This window comes from Silurus meridionalis, chromosome 27 (assembly GCF_014805685.1).
Source record: "Silurus meridionalis isolate SWU-2019-XX chromosome 27, ASM1480568v1, whole genome shotgun sequence".
NCBI classification, from domain to species: domain Eukaryota; kingdom Metazoa; phylum Chordata; class Actinopteri; order Siluriformes; family Siluridae; genus Silurus; species Silurus meridionalis.
Genome location: NC_060910.1, coordinates 9990374 through 10005814, shown reverse-complemented (window position 1 = coordinate 10005814; position 15441 = coordinate 9990374). Strand labels below are relative to the sequence as shown.

The window sequence follows — 15441 nt, the reverse complement described above, 5'->3', positions numbered from 1 at the left end:
ACGGGTTTAACTGATTCTGGACATGATGTGAATGTTGTATGTGGCGTAACACATTAATTTTTTTTTTTGCTTCTGAAAAGCATTGTCAATGAAAATGATCTGACTGCATTCCATTAACAACAATTATTTAAAGAGAGATAAGACAAGTTTAAATTATCTCCAACTGTGATGACACAAAACCTATTTAATTTAAAAGCAAAAAAGCAGAAAGAAAAAAATACACATTGGGTTAGTATTTAATCGCATGATAAATTTATTGTATGTTTTCTGAAACAAATGTTTTCTGAAACTTCTGAGCAGGTTTTGTACAAGATGAAATGATTTTCAGCCTCATAATTCGATCATACATTCAACAGAACAAGCCGAAGACAAGCTGCATTTCTGTCTAGCCACTGATTAAGTAACTAATCTCTCACACTCTTTTCCAAAAGCTCCAGGGAGAATGCAGGAAACACAAGGGCTAAATAATGTTCTGATGCCTAATATAAGGTACCTCCTGGGTAATTCTCTGGATTTGAGGAAAAACAGGTTTGCTTTTCTTCTCAGCTGGTAAGAGACCAAAAAAAAGCTGTAAAGCAAGGTGTTTATAAGTGCACTTATAAACAGAAAAAATCCTTCAAGGGTTCTTTGAACCATTAAGAATTCATACACTATATAAACAAAAATCTAGGGGCACCTGACATATGTGGTTATTTTCCAAACTGTTACCACAAAGTCAGAGGCACACAATTGCATTGGGTGTCTTAGGGTCTAGTAGCATTCAATTTTCCGTTGACTTGAACTAGGAGACTCAAACCTGTTCCAACATGACAATGTGCCTTTGCACAAAGCAAGCTCCATTAAGATATGCTTTACATGGGTTGGAGTATAAGATCTTGAGTGGCCTGCTAAAGAGCTCTGACTGCACTACAGGCCTCTTCACCAAACATCAGCACCTGACTTTACTAAAACACATTCAAATCTTATAATCGAGTGTCCACCCTCTTTTGTCCATACAGCGCAGTTTCCTGAAGATACTCTCCTGTATACCTTTTTTTAAATAAGAAAAGTTATTAGAGTAGCCTTTGGTTCTATAGGAATGCTTTCTGACAGAAATGACTCGGCTGCAGAAAAGTACGTATAAACATTAAATGTTACCTGAGAGGGACAAACCACAGAACCATTTAGGCTTATGAATTAGACTTTTTAAATAATTTTTAAAGATTACAAAATGTACTCTATTTATGTATTCAAAATGGAGATATGCCAAAGACTTAATAGTAATCAATTAAATATTAATTACTTATTTTTACATAAATCAAGCTTAATGTTATGCAGTATACATGAGATTTTAAGGTTAAAAAAAAAAATTAAAAGAAACCCTGGAAGGTTCATCTGTATGCAGAGCAGTACAGCAGTCTCTTTATATTAATTTATGAACTCTATGTACCCTTTATACGAAAAGGTTCCAGGTAGAATTCTTTTAGAATTGTGCACCTTTCCAAAGAAACCTTTTGCCTAAGATTAAACATTCAATTTATATTTCAATAAATCTTTACAAAACATGTTCACCTGACTTAAGAATCCAAATTCTTAGATACAGGCTATGACACTGAATCTCAATGAAGCCTGTTTTTTTTTCATATGAAAGCATCTTCAAGATCTCAATAAGACTGCTAATAATAGTCAGAAGGATACTTCAAATGATTTTGGTCATCCTTGCATAATTATGTGAACAATAGCTCAAAACCACATTGAGCCAGGAAAAGAAAATTGCGTACTACCACTGTAACTCCATCTCTCTCTCTCTCCTGTCCTTTCCACTCCTTTGCCTTGTCCAGATGCTTGAGAAATAAAAGGAAAAAAGGTGGTTCTGTCGTGCATGGCTTGTTTCAACTTATCCCCTTAGAGTAAAGCATCACTCCAAATCAATACAAAGTTCTTCTGCTTCATCACCTATATCCTATGATGAAACATTTAGGACCTGATAGGAGTGGTCTATTTTAGACTGACTCTACCCCTAAAGGGAAAAACAAAACGGCATGAGAGTTTACAGAATGGTTTGATGAGCAAGAAAAAGAAATAAACAGTAAATCAAATGCTACAATCTCAAACTTACTAAATGTCTAAATAATTTTTGGAATGACTTTTTGAATAGCCCTTTTCACCAAATGCCAATTAAAGAAATATATTTTTGAAGAGACTTGTAGAATCTATGCCAAACAGAACATTTTAATGGGTTCTGGCATCTCGTGGTGTTTTCAGCACATCTCACTAAGATACTTCATGTTGATTTTTCTTTCATTTCCCACCCGTCTATCTGAGCAATATGGACATGCAGAGCAGTCCTCTCTGAAACAGATTCATATACACATAGACCTTTGTAAACATTTGTTTCTCCATGGAAGTCTATCTGATTAAACATCCACGTTTCGTCTGCTGTGACTCATTCTCCCATGACACCATGCTCCTTATCATTCTAATGTGGTTATGCATGCCTCTGTAGATCACTGTGCTCTGACTACTCATCAATACCACGATCAATGTGAGTAAATGGGCAGAGCTTTGCCTATGGTTCCTGTGCTGCCTCACTGTCACATATCCCTCTTTCCACTGTTTGTCAGTTCAATAGTGTTTATGAATTGCTTCACCACTGATTGCAGGCTCCTTCAGCAGGTAGTTTGTGTTTATATTTAAAAAGATGCTCATAAAAGAAATAATATTGTTCTGACTTTAGTACAATGAGAAACCATATATACTCTCAATGCACCACACACTGCATATCAATATAGAACACATGGACATTTAAAGCTGTGAATTCAATGCAGAATCAGGGTAACCATACAGCATGAAGTGATCCAAGCAATTCACCACGACTTCCTTCATCCGGCCTTTTAAAGCTGCCTTTTAAGTGGTGACACTGATGTCAGTTTATAGTCCAACTGCTGTGTAATTTTCAGCTTTAAAACAGAACATAGAAACATCTGGCTTATCTTTGCGGAGCTTCGTATGAGCCAGAGCACATTTCCACTATGAAACAGAGTTCCATCTATCTTTTAAAAGGGTTCTTTGGGTTGTTTGCATGTATAACAGTGGTGATCTCTTTCAGGAAAGGTTCTATGCAAAACCTCATTCGAAAAATTGCATTAATGGTGCAGAGAAACCACATGACGCCAGATAGGTTTAATTAGAATGCAGACCACTAGCTTCTTGAAACATATTATATGCTGCTTTTATTATAAAAAAAACAATGTTAATTTTCTATGGACTAATGTTGAATTAACACCATCAGTGTTTTAGTCCCAGAAGAACACTATAATTTCATGTATGTTTAGGCTCCACATGGGAGATTTCTATGCTCGCTACATAGAGGCAAATGTCCACAGTGTGTTTCATTAATCACTGTCACTCTGTAAAGGTTATTATTGTCTCGCTCTGCTATCTCATCTGCTATCTCTGTCTGTATATGTACAAATGATCTACATATCCTTGTAAACCATGATCCGTGGCTTCTTTGAAATTAAATATTCCAAGAGAAATGATTTGCCAGTCAGACCCATCAGATAATGTCAGACCCATTATATTGCAGGTAAACATGCAACACTGGGGACTTTTTGTGTAAGGAATTGCTTTGTATGCTACACTCTAATTGTTGTTGTTTTTTATTGTTGTTCTTGGAGTTATTTTATTTGTTTGTTTGTTTGTTTGTTTAATCTTTATTAAACAAGGATAGTCACACTGACACCAACAGCATAACAGTTACCATGAGCTCCATTCAGACACAGGACATAAATAAGAGTTAGAACAGCATGTTGAAACAATTACATTTGACATACACAGTGTAAGACCTGATCCTGATTTATTAATGAGTGTTTTTAGATGTTTGTGTAAGTCGCTTTATGATGGTGAGCCGTTCACTGAATTCACATAGACATAATGTGTAAGAATGCAAGTTTTATGTCATGCTTTTGATTTGCAAAAATACTGATAGAAAGTTACACCGGGAATTACCTTTTAGAGATGATTTAAAAAATCCTCTAGTGTATTGAAGAGTACACTTTTTCAGTACAATGATGTGTTTGGGGGGAGAATTGTATCTCATGTTAATGGTTATGATGATGCTGTACTTCGGAAATACCTCTTTGTAGACTTTGTTTGCCAGTTTATTTGTACAACCCAGTGCGTTTTAGTAAAAGTAAAAGCTTGGAGAACATCAAGCGACCGCTACTAGTCGTTTGCACGTTCGTCTAACTAAATGAACAAAAATAAAAACAGAGCTTTTATAGACAGCTGTGCCTTCTGATGGCAGCGACATACGCGAAGTGTTTCAGCACCAGCACAAAGAACAGCTCCTCCGCAGCAACACCGGACATCTCGCGGTAACGGACTCACCTGTGATGGAGCAAAGATGAGCGGAAATGAGCACGAGAAGCTGCAGGCGGCCCGATTCCGACCTCACATCTCCGAGCCGCCGCATCGCGATTTGAAAGAAAAAAAAAAAGAAAAAAAAAGCGAGCAGAGGTGCACCTTCCGAGAGCGGCTCTCCGCCGGTTTATATTACCGCGCCCGTCCACATCTTCGCGTCTCGCGACGGACCGGCCGCTCGCGCATGACGTCAACTAGAAGGAGGGGCTGACGGCTGGTTTGAAGGGGAGGAGGGGAGTGAAGAGGGGGGGGGGGTATTCCGAGCAGGCTCCTCCTCCGAGCCGCAGAGATTGGACGGCGCGTGCTTTCCTGAGCAGTTCATTAGAGAAAGCGGCTGTCAATCAATCACAAAATCGGGAGAAAATTTAGCGTTAACGTTGTTGCGAACAAGATTAACGTGGTTTTTATTTTTTTTAAGTATTACAGTATAACTTTTTTAATTGTTTTACGTTCTTATTTATATATTTGCCTTTTGTTTACAAATACAAATATGAAAGAAGGTATTACATGCAATAAGTGAATACAGCTGTACATGACTGAGTTCCATGGTCTACAGAGTGCATAGTACTGATGTCCCTGTAATTAATAGTCAGAAGATGCTTGTATGGTAGGTTTACTATATAAAGTAGACAAATGCTGCCCCCTACAGCACATCATGAGAATTTCTTTTTTTAATGTAGTTTATTTCATATTTTCTAATATATTTTCTTTGATGATCTTTTTTGTTTGTTTAGTTTAGGTTTTTGCTTGTTTTTATATATATATATTATTTTTAATTATTAAAATATTTTAAAGCATGAAGGTGTACTGTATCTAATGCTAATTATTTACACATGTAATGATGGTAAACAGACAAAATGCTGTATTGGTGAAAAATGAAAATATATACAGCATCTTTGATTGTGATTAGACGTAGGTATAGAGCCTATACATTAGTTGTAAGGTGGGGAATACCGTTCTTGCTGAATGAGACACCAGTGTATCACATAGCACTACACACACTTACACATATGTGCAATTATCTATCAATCATCTATATACTATGTTTTTTGGATTGTACAAACAGAGAAATGATGGTCTTATTCATATAGTTTAGCTTGTGAGGAAACAGGATCGTGCTGACAGATCAGCATAAACATACAAAGACACTTTGATCAAGGCCATTCGGTTTGTTGGCATGCTACAAAAATCAAGATGATAACAGGATGAAGTGGTGAAGAACAGATATTTCTGGTAACAGTAGCATGTGAAATCGTTATATAACAAGACAAGGCATTCACATAACAGCACATACATTTTAATGGTATCTAAACAAAGACTCAACCTTGGTTTTCTTCCAGCAGACAAAAAAAAATGCATGTGATTCATCATGATTCATTCTGTAGAAATGTTAAGGTGACATTTATTTGAAATTCATAAATTGGTATGCAGCCAGAAAATGATCTGAAGCTAAAGGTTCATGTGCATTAAATACACTTTCAGGTCATATACATACACGTACAATATTTTGGGTCATGGAGAAGGTTAATAATCCTCATTTAATAAATACTACACACACTAAGTCCATTGTCAAAACAAAGACTACAAAAACAAACACTTTTTAATAGTATAATTGAAACATATTTGCAAGGTGTGCAATTCAATGAACAGCATGTTTACTGTGATTAAAGTGTTGGACATAGACATGGACAGTGTTTAATGTAAGATGGAAAATGAGTAAGAAGAGAATCAACTTAATGAGACATTGTAACGGTGCAGCTGTCAAGGTGAATTTCTTGTTTTTTGCATGCACTTCATGCTCAGTGTAGCAAATCAGCATTTACAGAAAACAAAAACAAAAGCAGCGTTCCGTATTAAACCCATACGGAACACAGGTTGTCCTTTATAATCTACATATAGAGTATAGAGTAGAGATAGTATAAATGTGCAGTTAATGTGGTGATGTGAGGTGTGTGTGTGTGTGTGTGTGTGTGTGTGTGTGTGTGTGTGTGTGTGTGTGTGTTTGTGCATGTCCACACGTGCACACTCTCTCTCACTGGGTGTTGCTAAGTTACCTGGACGCTATCAAAGCTGACAACTAGTCCCCCTTGTGAAAAAAAAAAAAAAGAAAAAAACATTACAGAAATATAAACCAGAATGGGAGAAGGAGAACATGTGGCTTGGAGAAGTCCAGGGAAATATGTACATGGCAAATTGTAAATGATGTAGAAGAGATTTTTCTGTAAGCCATATGGTGGACGTCAAACCACAAGCGTCCACGGAGACCCATCGATCGAACGACCGACAGCAAAGAACCCACAGTGCAATTTCTATTTTTTTTCCTGTCACCTGAACATCTCTGAACATCTGATATGGGACGCTACTGTTTTAAAAGCCAAAATTGATTATTTGTATGTATATGCACACACAAAAAATACATTTAATGAATGTGCATTCAACATATTGTCAACATAAAGTATATGCTTTATGATTTGATTTTGCTTATTTACATTTAAAATATGAATATTCAAATGATTTATTGTTTAGTCAGGTGATGGGCTTACACATACAGGCAGTTGCTCTGCATTATACAGTTCACTTTGATGCTAATAATTGTGATATTAATCCTCATCTCTGCTTTTTTACTTTTGGATTTTTTCATTATGTATATTTTCCATAATGAAAAACAAGTGACTCAAGGAACAGATGCTCTGTTGAACTCATGAAACACAAACTGTTTATCACCATGAATTATAACACACTATGCTATGAATTTGACAAAACTTTACTTCATGAAAAACAAATCACTGTCGCTGCAAGAAGTGAGAAGAAGTGCTCATGGAAAATGGGCTCTGAGAATCAAAGAAAGAAGAAGTTGATATATTTTCTTTCCCTATTTATTTTTATTTTTTTGCACTTTAAATATTTGCATTTATTGATCATAAAAAAGTGAAAAAAAAATTCTACATTTACTGTAACATTTCCACATACATGTCTACATTTAATCAGTTGCTGTGTTTAAATAAAATACCCGTTCTTTTTATTGATTATAATGAGGTACAATTTGCTCATACAGGTGGTTTATCTGTACAGTGTGTGACATTATAATATGACAATAGAATTCTTTTTAGAATAAAATTGTACATAGGTTAAGAAAAATGTTGATATCAGAGATTTATTTTAGCATTTAATTTAAGCAAAAAAAAAAAAATAGACATACTTAAATGCAAACACTGAAAAGACATACACTAGGTGGTACAGTACAATACAAATATTTTGACTGTCCTTATAATGTCCCTTATTTTCCTATAAAGAAGGAAGTCTGTCCCTTATTTTCCTTTGCTGAATTTGGCAACCCTAGCTGAAATGTTTTGTAATAGAAGATGGTAAAGAAGAACTGAATTCAACCTAAACAATTTGTGGCCCTATTGTCCTTGAAATTATTAATTATTTTCCTGAATTAAGGTAATAAATGGTTTGTAAATACGCATTTTTCTGCATTGTCTAACTACACAATCGTTATCTATTGTAAATGATGTGGTTTTTAGTTTACAGGATCTAGTCTTAGGCATGGACAAATGCATGCCAAATCAAGACAATGGCACTCTAGACGCAGAATGATATATGCCTATAGTGTTCCACCTTTACAATATTATAAATGCGGTCAAGGCATGTGTTGCCCTCCACAACTACATCATCTGTACTGATGTCACAAACACATCTGGAGTCCCAAACTCTAACATCTGGTTAGGTACAGAATGAGAAATGGAGAGCACAGGTGGCAAATGTTAATGGATATATCGACCCTGGGCCTCTTTCAAGAGCTTTGTCTAAATGTATAAACAATCCCCCTTCAACAACACCATGTAAGCAACTTTAAAGTATGTAAGAATTATTTAATCTGGAAAAGTAATTGGCCGAGCTCCACAATTACCTCATAATTACAATAAATTCATTTTTCCTGTAAACCTTTCTTTCCCTTGTCTATCCCAATTTAATGAATATTGTTTTTTTTATATTTTTATTAACAGAAGATATATTTTAATGCCATCCATGTTTTTTAGATCTACACACACTGTTGCTGTGCATGGACCAAATGAGGTTAGATTGCTGTAAAACATGCAATCCATCCCTAAATGTGGAGTAAATAAAAAATGAAACACTTTGTGACATGTGATTTTAAAGAAAATTATCAGTGATGTGATGCAGCCCAGAATAAAGTGAAGTCACTTTTTCCATAGCAAAATGTAAGATTTTTTCCCACAATAACAGCATAATAATAAACCAAACATTTTATTGGTTATATGCCACAAATATTTACTAACAATTTCATTTATGTGTCAATGATTTGAACTGTTTAATAGTTAAATTTGACCTTTTTCATTATTTTTGTAATGCATCAAGTAAAGAAAACAAAATAAAAATTCCATCAATGGATTCTTTCTTCCCTAATGGCACGAGCATATTCCTATGCCAGGATTCATCAATGCTCAAAATGTAAAAGAGCGGTTCGGGGAGCAGGAGACATCATTTTCACACATTGATTGGCCACCACCAGACCTCATTGAGAATCTTTTAGATGTGCTGGAAAAGACTTTGCGCAGCAGTCCAACTCTCCCATCATCCGGACCAAGATCCTGGTAAAATAAATTACTGCAACTGTGGAAGAGGGAATAAATGTTGGACTGGCAGTGTAAAATGATATAAGTTGTCTAGCTCAGCAACTACACAATTCAAGTTTGTCCTTTTTTACCTACTTAAAGTGACCTTGTTCACTGATAATCATGTCTGCACCTTGCTATAGATTATCAGAATAATTTTTATTGCCAAGTATCATGGGTTGCATGTACAAGGAATTTGTCATGGTGTGCAACAATAAAGTAATAAATAAAGATAAAAACAATAACTATAATATAAGTCAATAGGGAATGTAGCCCTGATGTTTATTAGCTCTTTTTTGGTGAATGAGCTCCAGGTATCAACACAGAAACTGTTTACCAACACACAAAGGCAGCCACCTGTGACATCATTTTGGTAGTAATTTATTAACTGTATCTTACTGAATCTGACAACTGTTCATAGAAATCTTTACAAGCTTAAGGTTAATTCACAAAAGCCAGCAAAGTGTTTCTTTAACCCAGGTCCCATTCGGCTGATCTGTCCTGCATTACTTTCCACTGCACATTTAATTGCACCTTTAATTGTAGCATAGGATTTCTTCCAAACCACACACTTCAACTTTCAACATGTTGTGAACATATCCAAAACAATAATCTATTAAGTTCTTTAGCTGCAGGGCAGTGTTTTAATGGCGGTCAACACCATGAACAACAAGAATAAACTCATGTCTATTTTGCAAAATTTAAAAGATTTATTGCTGCACATATTTGGGCCAGAAAATAATAATTAAAAAAATCAAGAAACAAAATCTATTTTGAATGTGAAACTGATAAACAGGAAATACCATCTGTGAAATATAACCACCTTCTTTTTGTTATACAGAAGGACAGAAATAGTAGTATTATCAATACTTTTACACCATGAAAACCCCTAATAAATTCACTGATCTCAACCCATTGAGTAAACTGGTCTCCTGAAATAAATCAAGTATTGGATTCTCCAACTTTTTTATTTAAATTTACTTTACTTGGTGCTCATGTAGACTGTACTTAAATTGCTAAGGTAATCTAACTTGGGGTTAAATAAATTGCACTTATATTATTAACTTTTTAATAAAAATTTAAACTAAAATTTATAATTAATTATAAATTGAATTGACTAACTACTTTTGACTGTTAAAGCTTCATGCAATCAAAAATAAAACATACTGAACAGCATATTAAATGTATTTCTTGTGCAAAATTAAACAATATTAATTAAATTACAATAAATACTATAATAAAAATAGAACTGGGTCACAGCCACACTGCACAACACTGTAAAGTTAAACAATATGAATTAAATTGCAGTACATACTATAATGGAAAAGAACTGGGACACAGCCTCACTCTACAACACTGTACAGGTGGTAACAACATTAACAATGTCCCACATTAACTGCTGCACTGCATCACTGCTCGAACTTCGTGCACTTGAAAAATTTAACTAATCACATTTTCTATTATTTATTAATAGACAATGGAGTAAACTAAGGAAAAAATGATCTCACAAATATGTTAATATGTACCGTTAATTTGTCCCCACTGGCACATCAAGGATGAATTGCAATGATCAGACACCTAGTAAAGACAAAAGAATAAATCTATTATGGTGATCATGCATTAAAGATCAAACAACAATTCATATTTATTAGAACTCGCACTAAATATATGCACATCACTACACATCACTTATATTGACAAATTGTTATTAGCCACATACTACCAAAGTTAGCACAAAGCAAAATGTGCACATATTTAAATGTATTTTTATTATTTTAAGAAATATACGTGTTTTTATGTAAATATAGATGCACCCTAGAAAACACTTGGAAGACACTTTTAAAAGGATGCAATATAAATTACGTTTATTAATTTGAAGTCTTGTATTGAAAAAGCCACGTTTCTTTATTAAAGTTTATTCAAAACTTAGTAAATTTAGGGTAAATTGACTTGCCCTCATTTCATCCAAGATTCAGATGATTTTGTTTTTTCATCTGATTTTCAGAAATGTAGCATTACATCAGCTGCTCATCAATAGATCATCTCCAGTGAATGCATGCCATCAAAATGAGTCCAAACAGCTGATAAAACAGCACAATAATCCACAAGTAATGGATTGGTTTCTCACAAACACACAGCTTTTCTCTTCCCATGAATAATCAAACTCAACTACATGTTCACTCTTAGGAAAAAAAGGTACAAAACCTGTGTCCAGGGAGGTACATTTTTAAAAGGTACACTTTTGTATCTTATTTACCCCTGAAGAGTCTATATTAGTAATAAAGTGTGCATATTAGTGTCTTTTTAGAAAGGTACTGCCCAGTTGACAAATTTTGTTCCTTTGTTTCCATAAAAGTGTTGAGTACATTTTAAGCAAATTTTCATTTTTGGGAGAACTATTGCTTTAAAATCAACATGCTAGTATGACAAATACCCAGACTGCTTTGAGCATAATTGGCTCTTGAAATGTAAACAGGTTATATATAGATGCACTAAACATGACTTAAAGAAAGCAGACACATCATCTCAGAACAGGACAGTAGGCGGGGCTGACTTTAGGAGAAAACTTCCATAAATGCCACAATCACTCACAATTAACTAGAAATACTGTAAATTCAATGTTGACAATATGAAATGATTTTAAGTTATCTTAAGTAATACCTATAATTACTAACCTTGTGTTGCTTTACAAAATTCATCAAGTACTTGGAAATATTTTAATGATGGCTGGGTTGTCCTTTATTATAGAAATGTACCATTAGGATTTAAATAAATATATTTCATAATTAAAATCATATTTTTCAAGTTAATACCTACATAATAATTTTACTTACTGACATTAAACTGGCAAACAACGAAAAGCTTAAATCCAGAACTTCATCAGCAACAGGCATTAAGGATCGCCTTTTGTAATTATATTTTGTAATTGCCATGCAGAACTCCTTATTAAGCCAATCACATCAAAGGAAGACCAGAATGAGCTATTTTAATGAATCAGGATTTTGAGTTCATTACACTTTAAATCTTAAGTTCAAGTATTTTGCAGGTAAGTTAAACTAACTTGTATTTTTGAGTCATAAGTAGAAAATACCAAATTTCAAGTAGTTTAGTGAAGATTACTTGATTGTTTAAGTAATGACAGAATAAGCGTTTACAGTGCATATACCTGATATTACTCCCGAGATCTCTGCCATATGAAGTACTAATCCCACATTAGACCTCACTAATTAAGCAGGATATAAACAGATTTCTGTGTGAATCCTTTACATGGGCATTTACATCAAAATGTTGGTATTCATTGATAAAAGATTTACATTTATAAAAGCTTTTATATTTTATTTTTTGGCTCCTGAGTGTGTAAATTTACAGTCATGAATGATCAGCCTTGATTTTTATAATCTGAAATGAGCTACGGTATCCATCAAACCTGGGCTGCCTGAATATTACATTCTGATTGGCTGGAAAGTGTGTGTTGAAACTGCTGAATGCACATGTTCTGTCAGTTTAGCCACTGTGCCATATATAGACTTAGAACCAAAGCAACATAGAGTCAAAATAGCAAAGAAAGTGAGACAGCTGACACAGCTCAGGCGCAGGTAATTCACACACACACACACACACACACACACACACACACACACACACACACACACACACACACACACACCTCTAATAGCGTTTTCTTAGAGTTAATTTAAATAATTATAATCTTATCACAATATTGGTGATCTTATATATGTATATATGTATATACATACTGTATATACTATCTAAGTATCTAAGTATATAATCTATATTAGTATCTAAAATGATACCCCGAATGATAATATATATATATATATTGTATATACACTGTATACCTCAGGGTATCATTTTAGATCGAGAATAATTCTGGATACAACACATTGTATTCAAATTTTGCCCCGTAAACATCACTGACCAGGGTATAAGTGGAATAAAACACAGCCAGGTGTGAATTACGCAATTTTTGCAACATCTGTTTGGTTTTTTTCTTTACATCATGCATTAAGATTTAGTAATATACACCTGCATGTGGATTATCCCTTATATACTGTATTCAAATGTATAAAATTGTCTCTATTTTAACTTTAGGGGTCACTGATTGAAATGCTTTACTTTTATTTGTCATCCAAAACAACAAAGGTGTTAAAGAAAGTGTTTAGTTTTCATAGCTGGAGTTGAGAATATCATCAACATGTGAAGGAGTTTTTCCAGGTCGCCACACAGATATCTGACTAAATCTGTGGGTAAATTCATTGGTTCCTGCTTCATTGGTTCCTACTAGAGATTTAAAGCACGTTTGTACGTCGCTCTGGATAAGGGCGTCTGCTAAATGCCGCAAATGTAAATGCAAATGTAAAATGCTTTCAACACGAAAATGAATGAAACTTTTAGAAGACAAAAGTTGTGAACCAATTAGTTTTTATATAAAAATAACTATTGTAAGAATGCTGGCAAATCCTTTGCAGAACAGAGAAAAATGTGTAAAAAACAGGGAATATCAGATACACGTGTGTGTGTGTGACATCTTACAAACATATACAACTATATACATATATATGTATATACATATACATACATACATTATATATACATATGTATGTGTGTGTGTGTGTGTGTGTGTATATATATATATATATATATATATATATATATATATATATATATATATATATATATATATATATATATAGTCTCTAAATAGTCTATAGTCTTTCTAAAGTCCTGCTGATTTGTGTGCTTCTCCCAGCACAGTAAACAGTTTCACTTTGGTAGCTTCCACTCGGTCAGGGGGGAGTTTCCGGAGGGAGTCCGCTACCGCCTGGGCGAAGGTGAAAAACTCGTCGCTGCTCCGACGGGATTCGTCGACGGCGCTCAGCTGAGACACCACCGACGAGCAGCGCATCATCTTCTGGTGTATAATTGCCAGTTTGTCCGCGACTTCCACCCTCGTGTCTGTGGCGACGCGCTTCCTCTTTTTTGCAGACTGGCTGACCGACGACGCTTCCGTGCACGCGCTGTCGTCGTCGTCGTCGCTGCAGGTCGCGCGCTGCACGGCGCACCGCCTCCACTCCCCCGCGTCGCTCTTCGTGTCTCGGTGTTTAATAAACCCGTTGAGCCACGACAACCTCATGCAGTACTCCGGCTCTTTCTCCTCGTCCGGTCCCGAGTCCCCGCCGTTTCTGTTTTTGATTTTTTTTTTCAAACGCACGAATTTGTCTCGTATCGCTTTCCATTTCTTCATGCACACCTCCGGATCTTCACCCAGTGTCCTGCCTATTTCCTTCCACGACTTGAACATCACGTCACTGTGTTTGTAATGTTTGGAAGAAGGATCGTATAAGTGCTTATGACGTCGCACTTCTTCCGTCAACCGATCCTCGAACTGCCCCATTCGGCCTGTATGCTGGCTTTTTTTTATTTTTATATGATGTAGCTGCAGAGTTTCTTGGATCTCGTCTACAACATTTCCGGATACACAGACGGATGTGCTTTCACTCTTATCCAATCAGCGCGCAATGACGCGCGGCTGCGCACACGCGCGCCGCTCCTCTTCTCCTCCACACTGTGTGTAGATCTTTTCTTCCAAAACATGCATAGGGCTATGAGAAAGAAACTAGTGTTACATGTGCTAAAACTGCACAAAATGATCAAACAGGTGACACATTGACAAATTTAAGGGCTTTGGAATGGAGCATTAAAGTCTCAAACAAAACAGATAGATGGGGGGGAAAAAACAGAACAAATAGTTTGATCAAAAAAAAAATTCTTTTTTTGGTCAGGGAAACCAAATAGTCACCTGGAATGCTTTTCCAACAATCTTGAGGAGTTCCCAGAGGTGTTGCGTGTTTGTTAGCTGCTTTTCCTTCATTCTCTTGTCTTATCTCAAACCATCTCAACTGGATTTGGATTGGGTGATTGTGCAGCACTCCATCGATCTCATCCTTGGAAAAATAACTCACATAATTTAGCAATGCGTTTGGGGTCATGGCCTGTTGGAAAATAAATGATGGTCCCACTAAGTAAAAACCAGATGGAATAGTATGATATTAGAACATCCTGTGGTGGTCATGCTGGTTAAGTGTGCACACATTCGTCATTGGCGGGCCTTCAGCATCCTCCTGCGTTCACCTCTTAATATCATTGTTATGCCGCCATGGTTATAGAAATCATTCATATTATAAACGCAATACAACAAAAGGCTGCATCACAGACAGGTTTCTCAGTCAGCAAGAATTAATGTCATTACTAAAACAAGTAACTTCGTTAACACAATTCAATACTCTGGGTTACTGATCATAAGGTCAGGGGTTTAAGCCCCAGCACTGCCAAGCTGCCACTGTTGAGCCCTTGAGCAAGGCACTTCAGCTCCAGG

General features: G+C 35.5%; 2 protein-coding genes across 2 annotated transcripts in view; both read right to left on the bottom strand.

Annotated features, from left to right (window-relative positions):
- The window catches only part of tmem8b (transmembrane protein 8B), a 129831-nt gene extending 125259 nt beyond the window's left edge, over positions 1 to 4572 (bottom strand). Inside the window, exon 1 of the mRNA XM_046841153.1 lies at positions 4372 to 4572. Coding sequence (XP_046697109.1) covers positions 4372 to 4456 — 85 coding nt within the window. The 5' untranslated portion in view covers positions 4457 to 4572. The remainder of the gene's footprint in view (positions 1 to 4371) is intronic.
- Positions 4573 to 13728: 9156 nt separating this feature from the next.
- LOC124380703 lies at positions 13729 to 15428 on the bottom strand. The gene has a single exon (XM_046841912.1). The coding sequence runs from the start codon at positions 14458 to 14460 to the stop codon at positions 13783 to 13785; it is 678 nt and encodes a 225-aa protein (XP_046697868.1). The 5' UTR covers positions 14461 to 15428; the 3' UTR covers positions 13729 to 13782.
- Between the last annotated feature and the right edge of the window lie 13 nt (positions 15429 to 15441).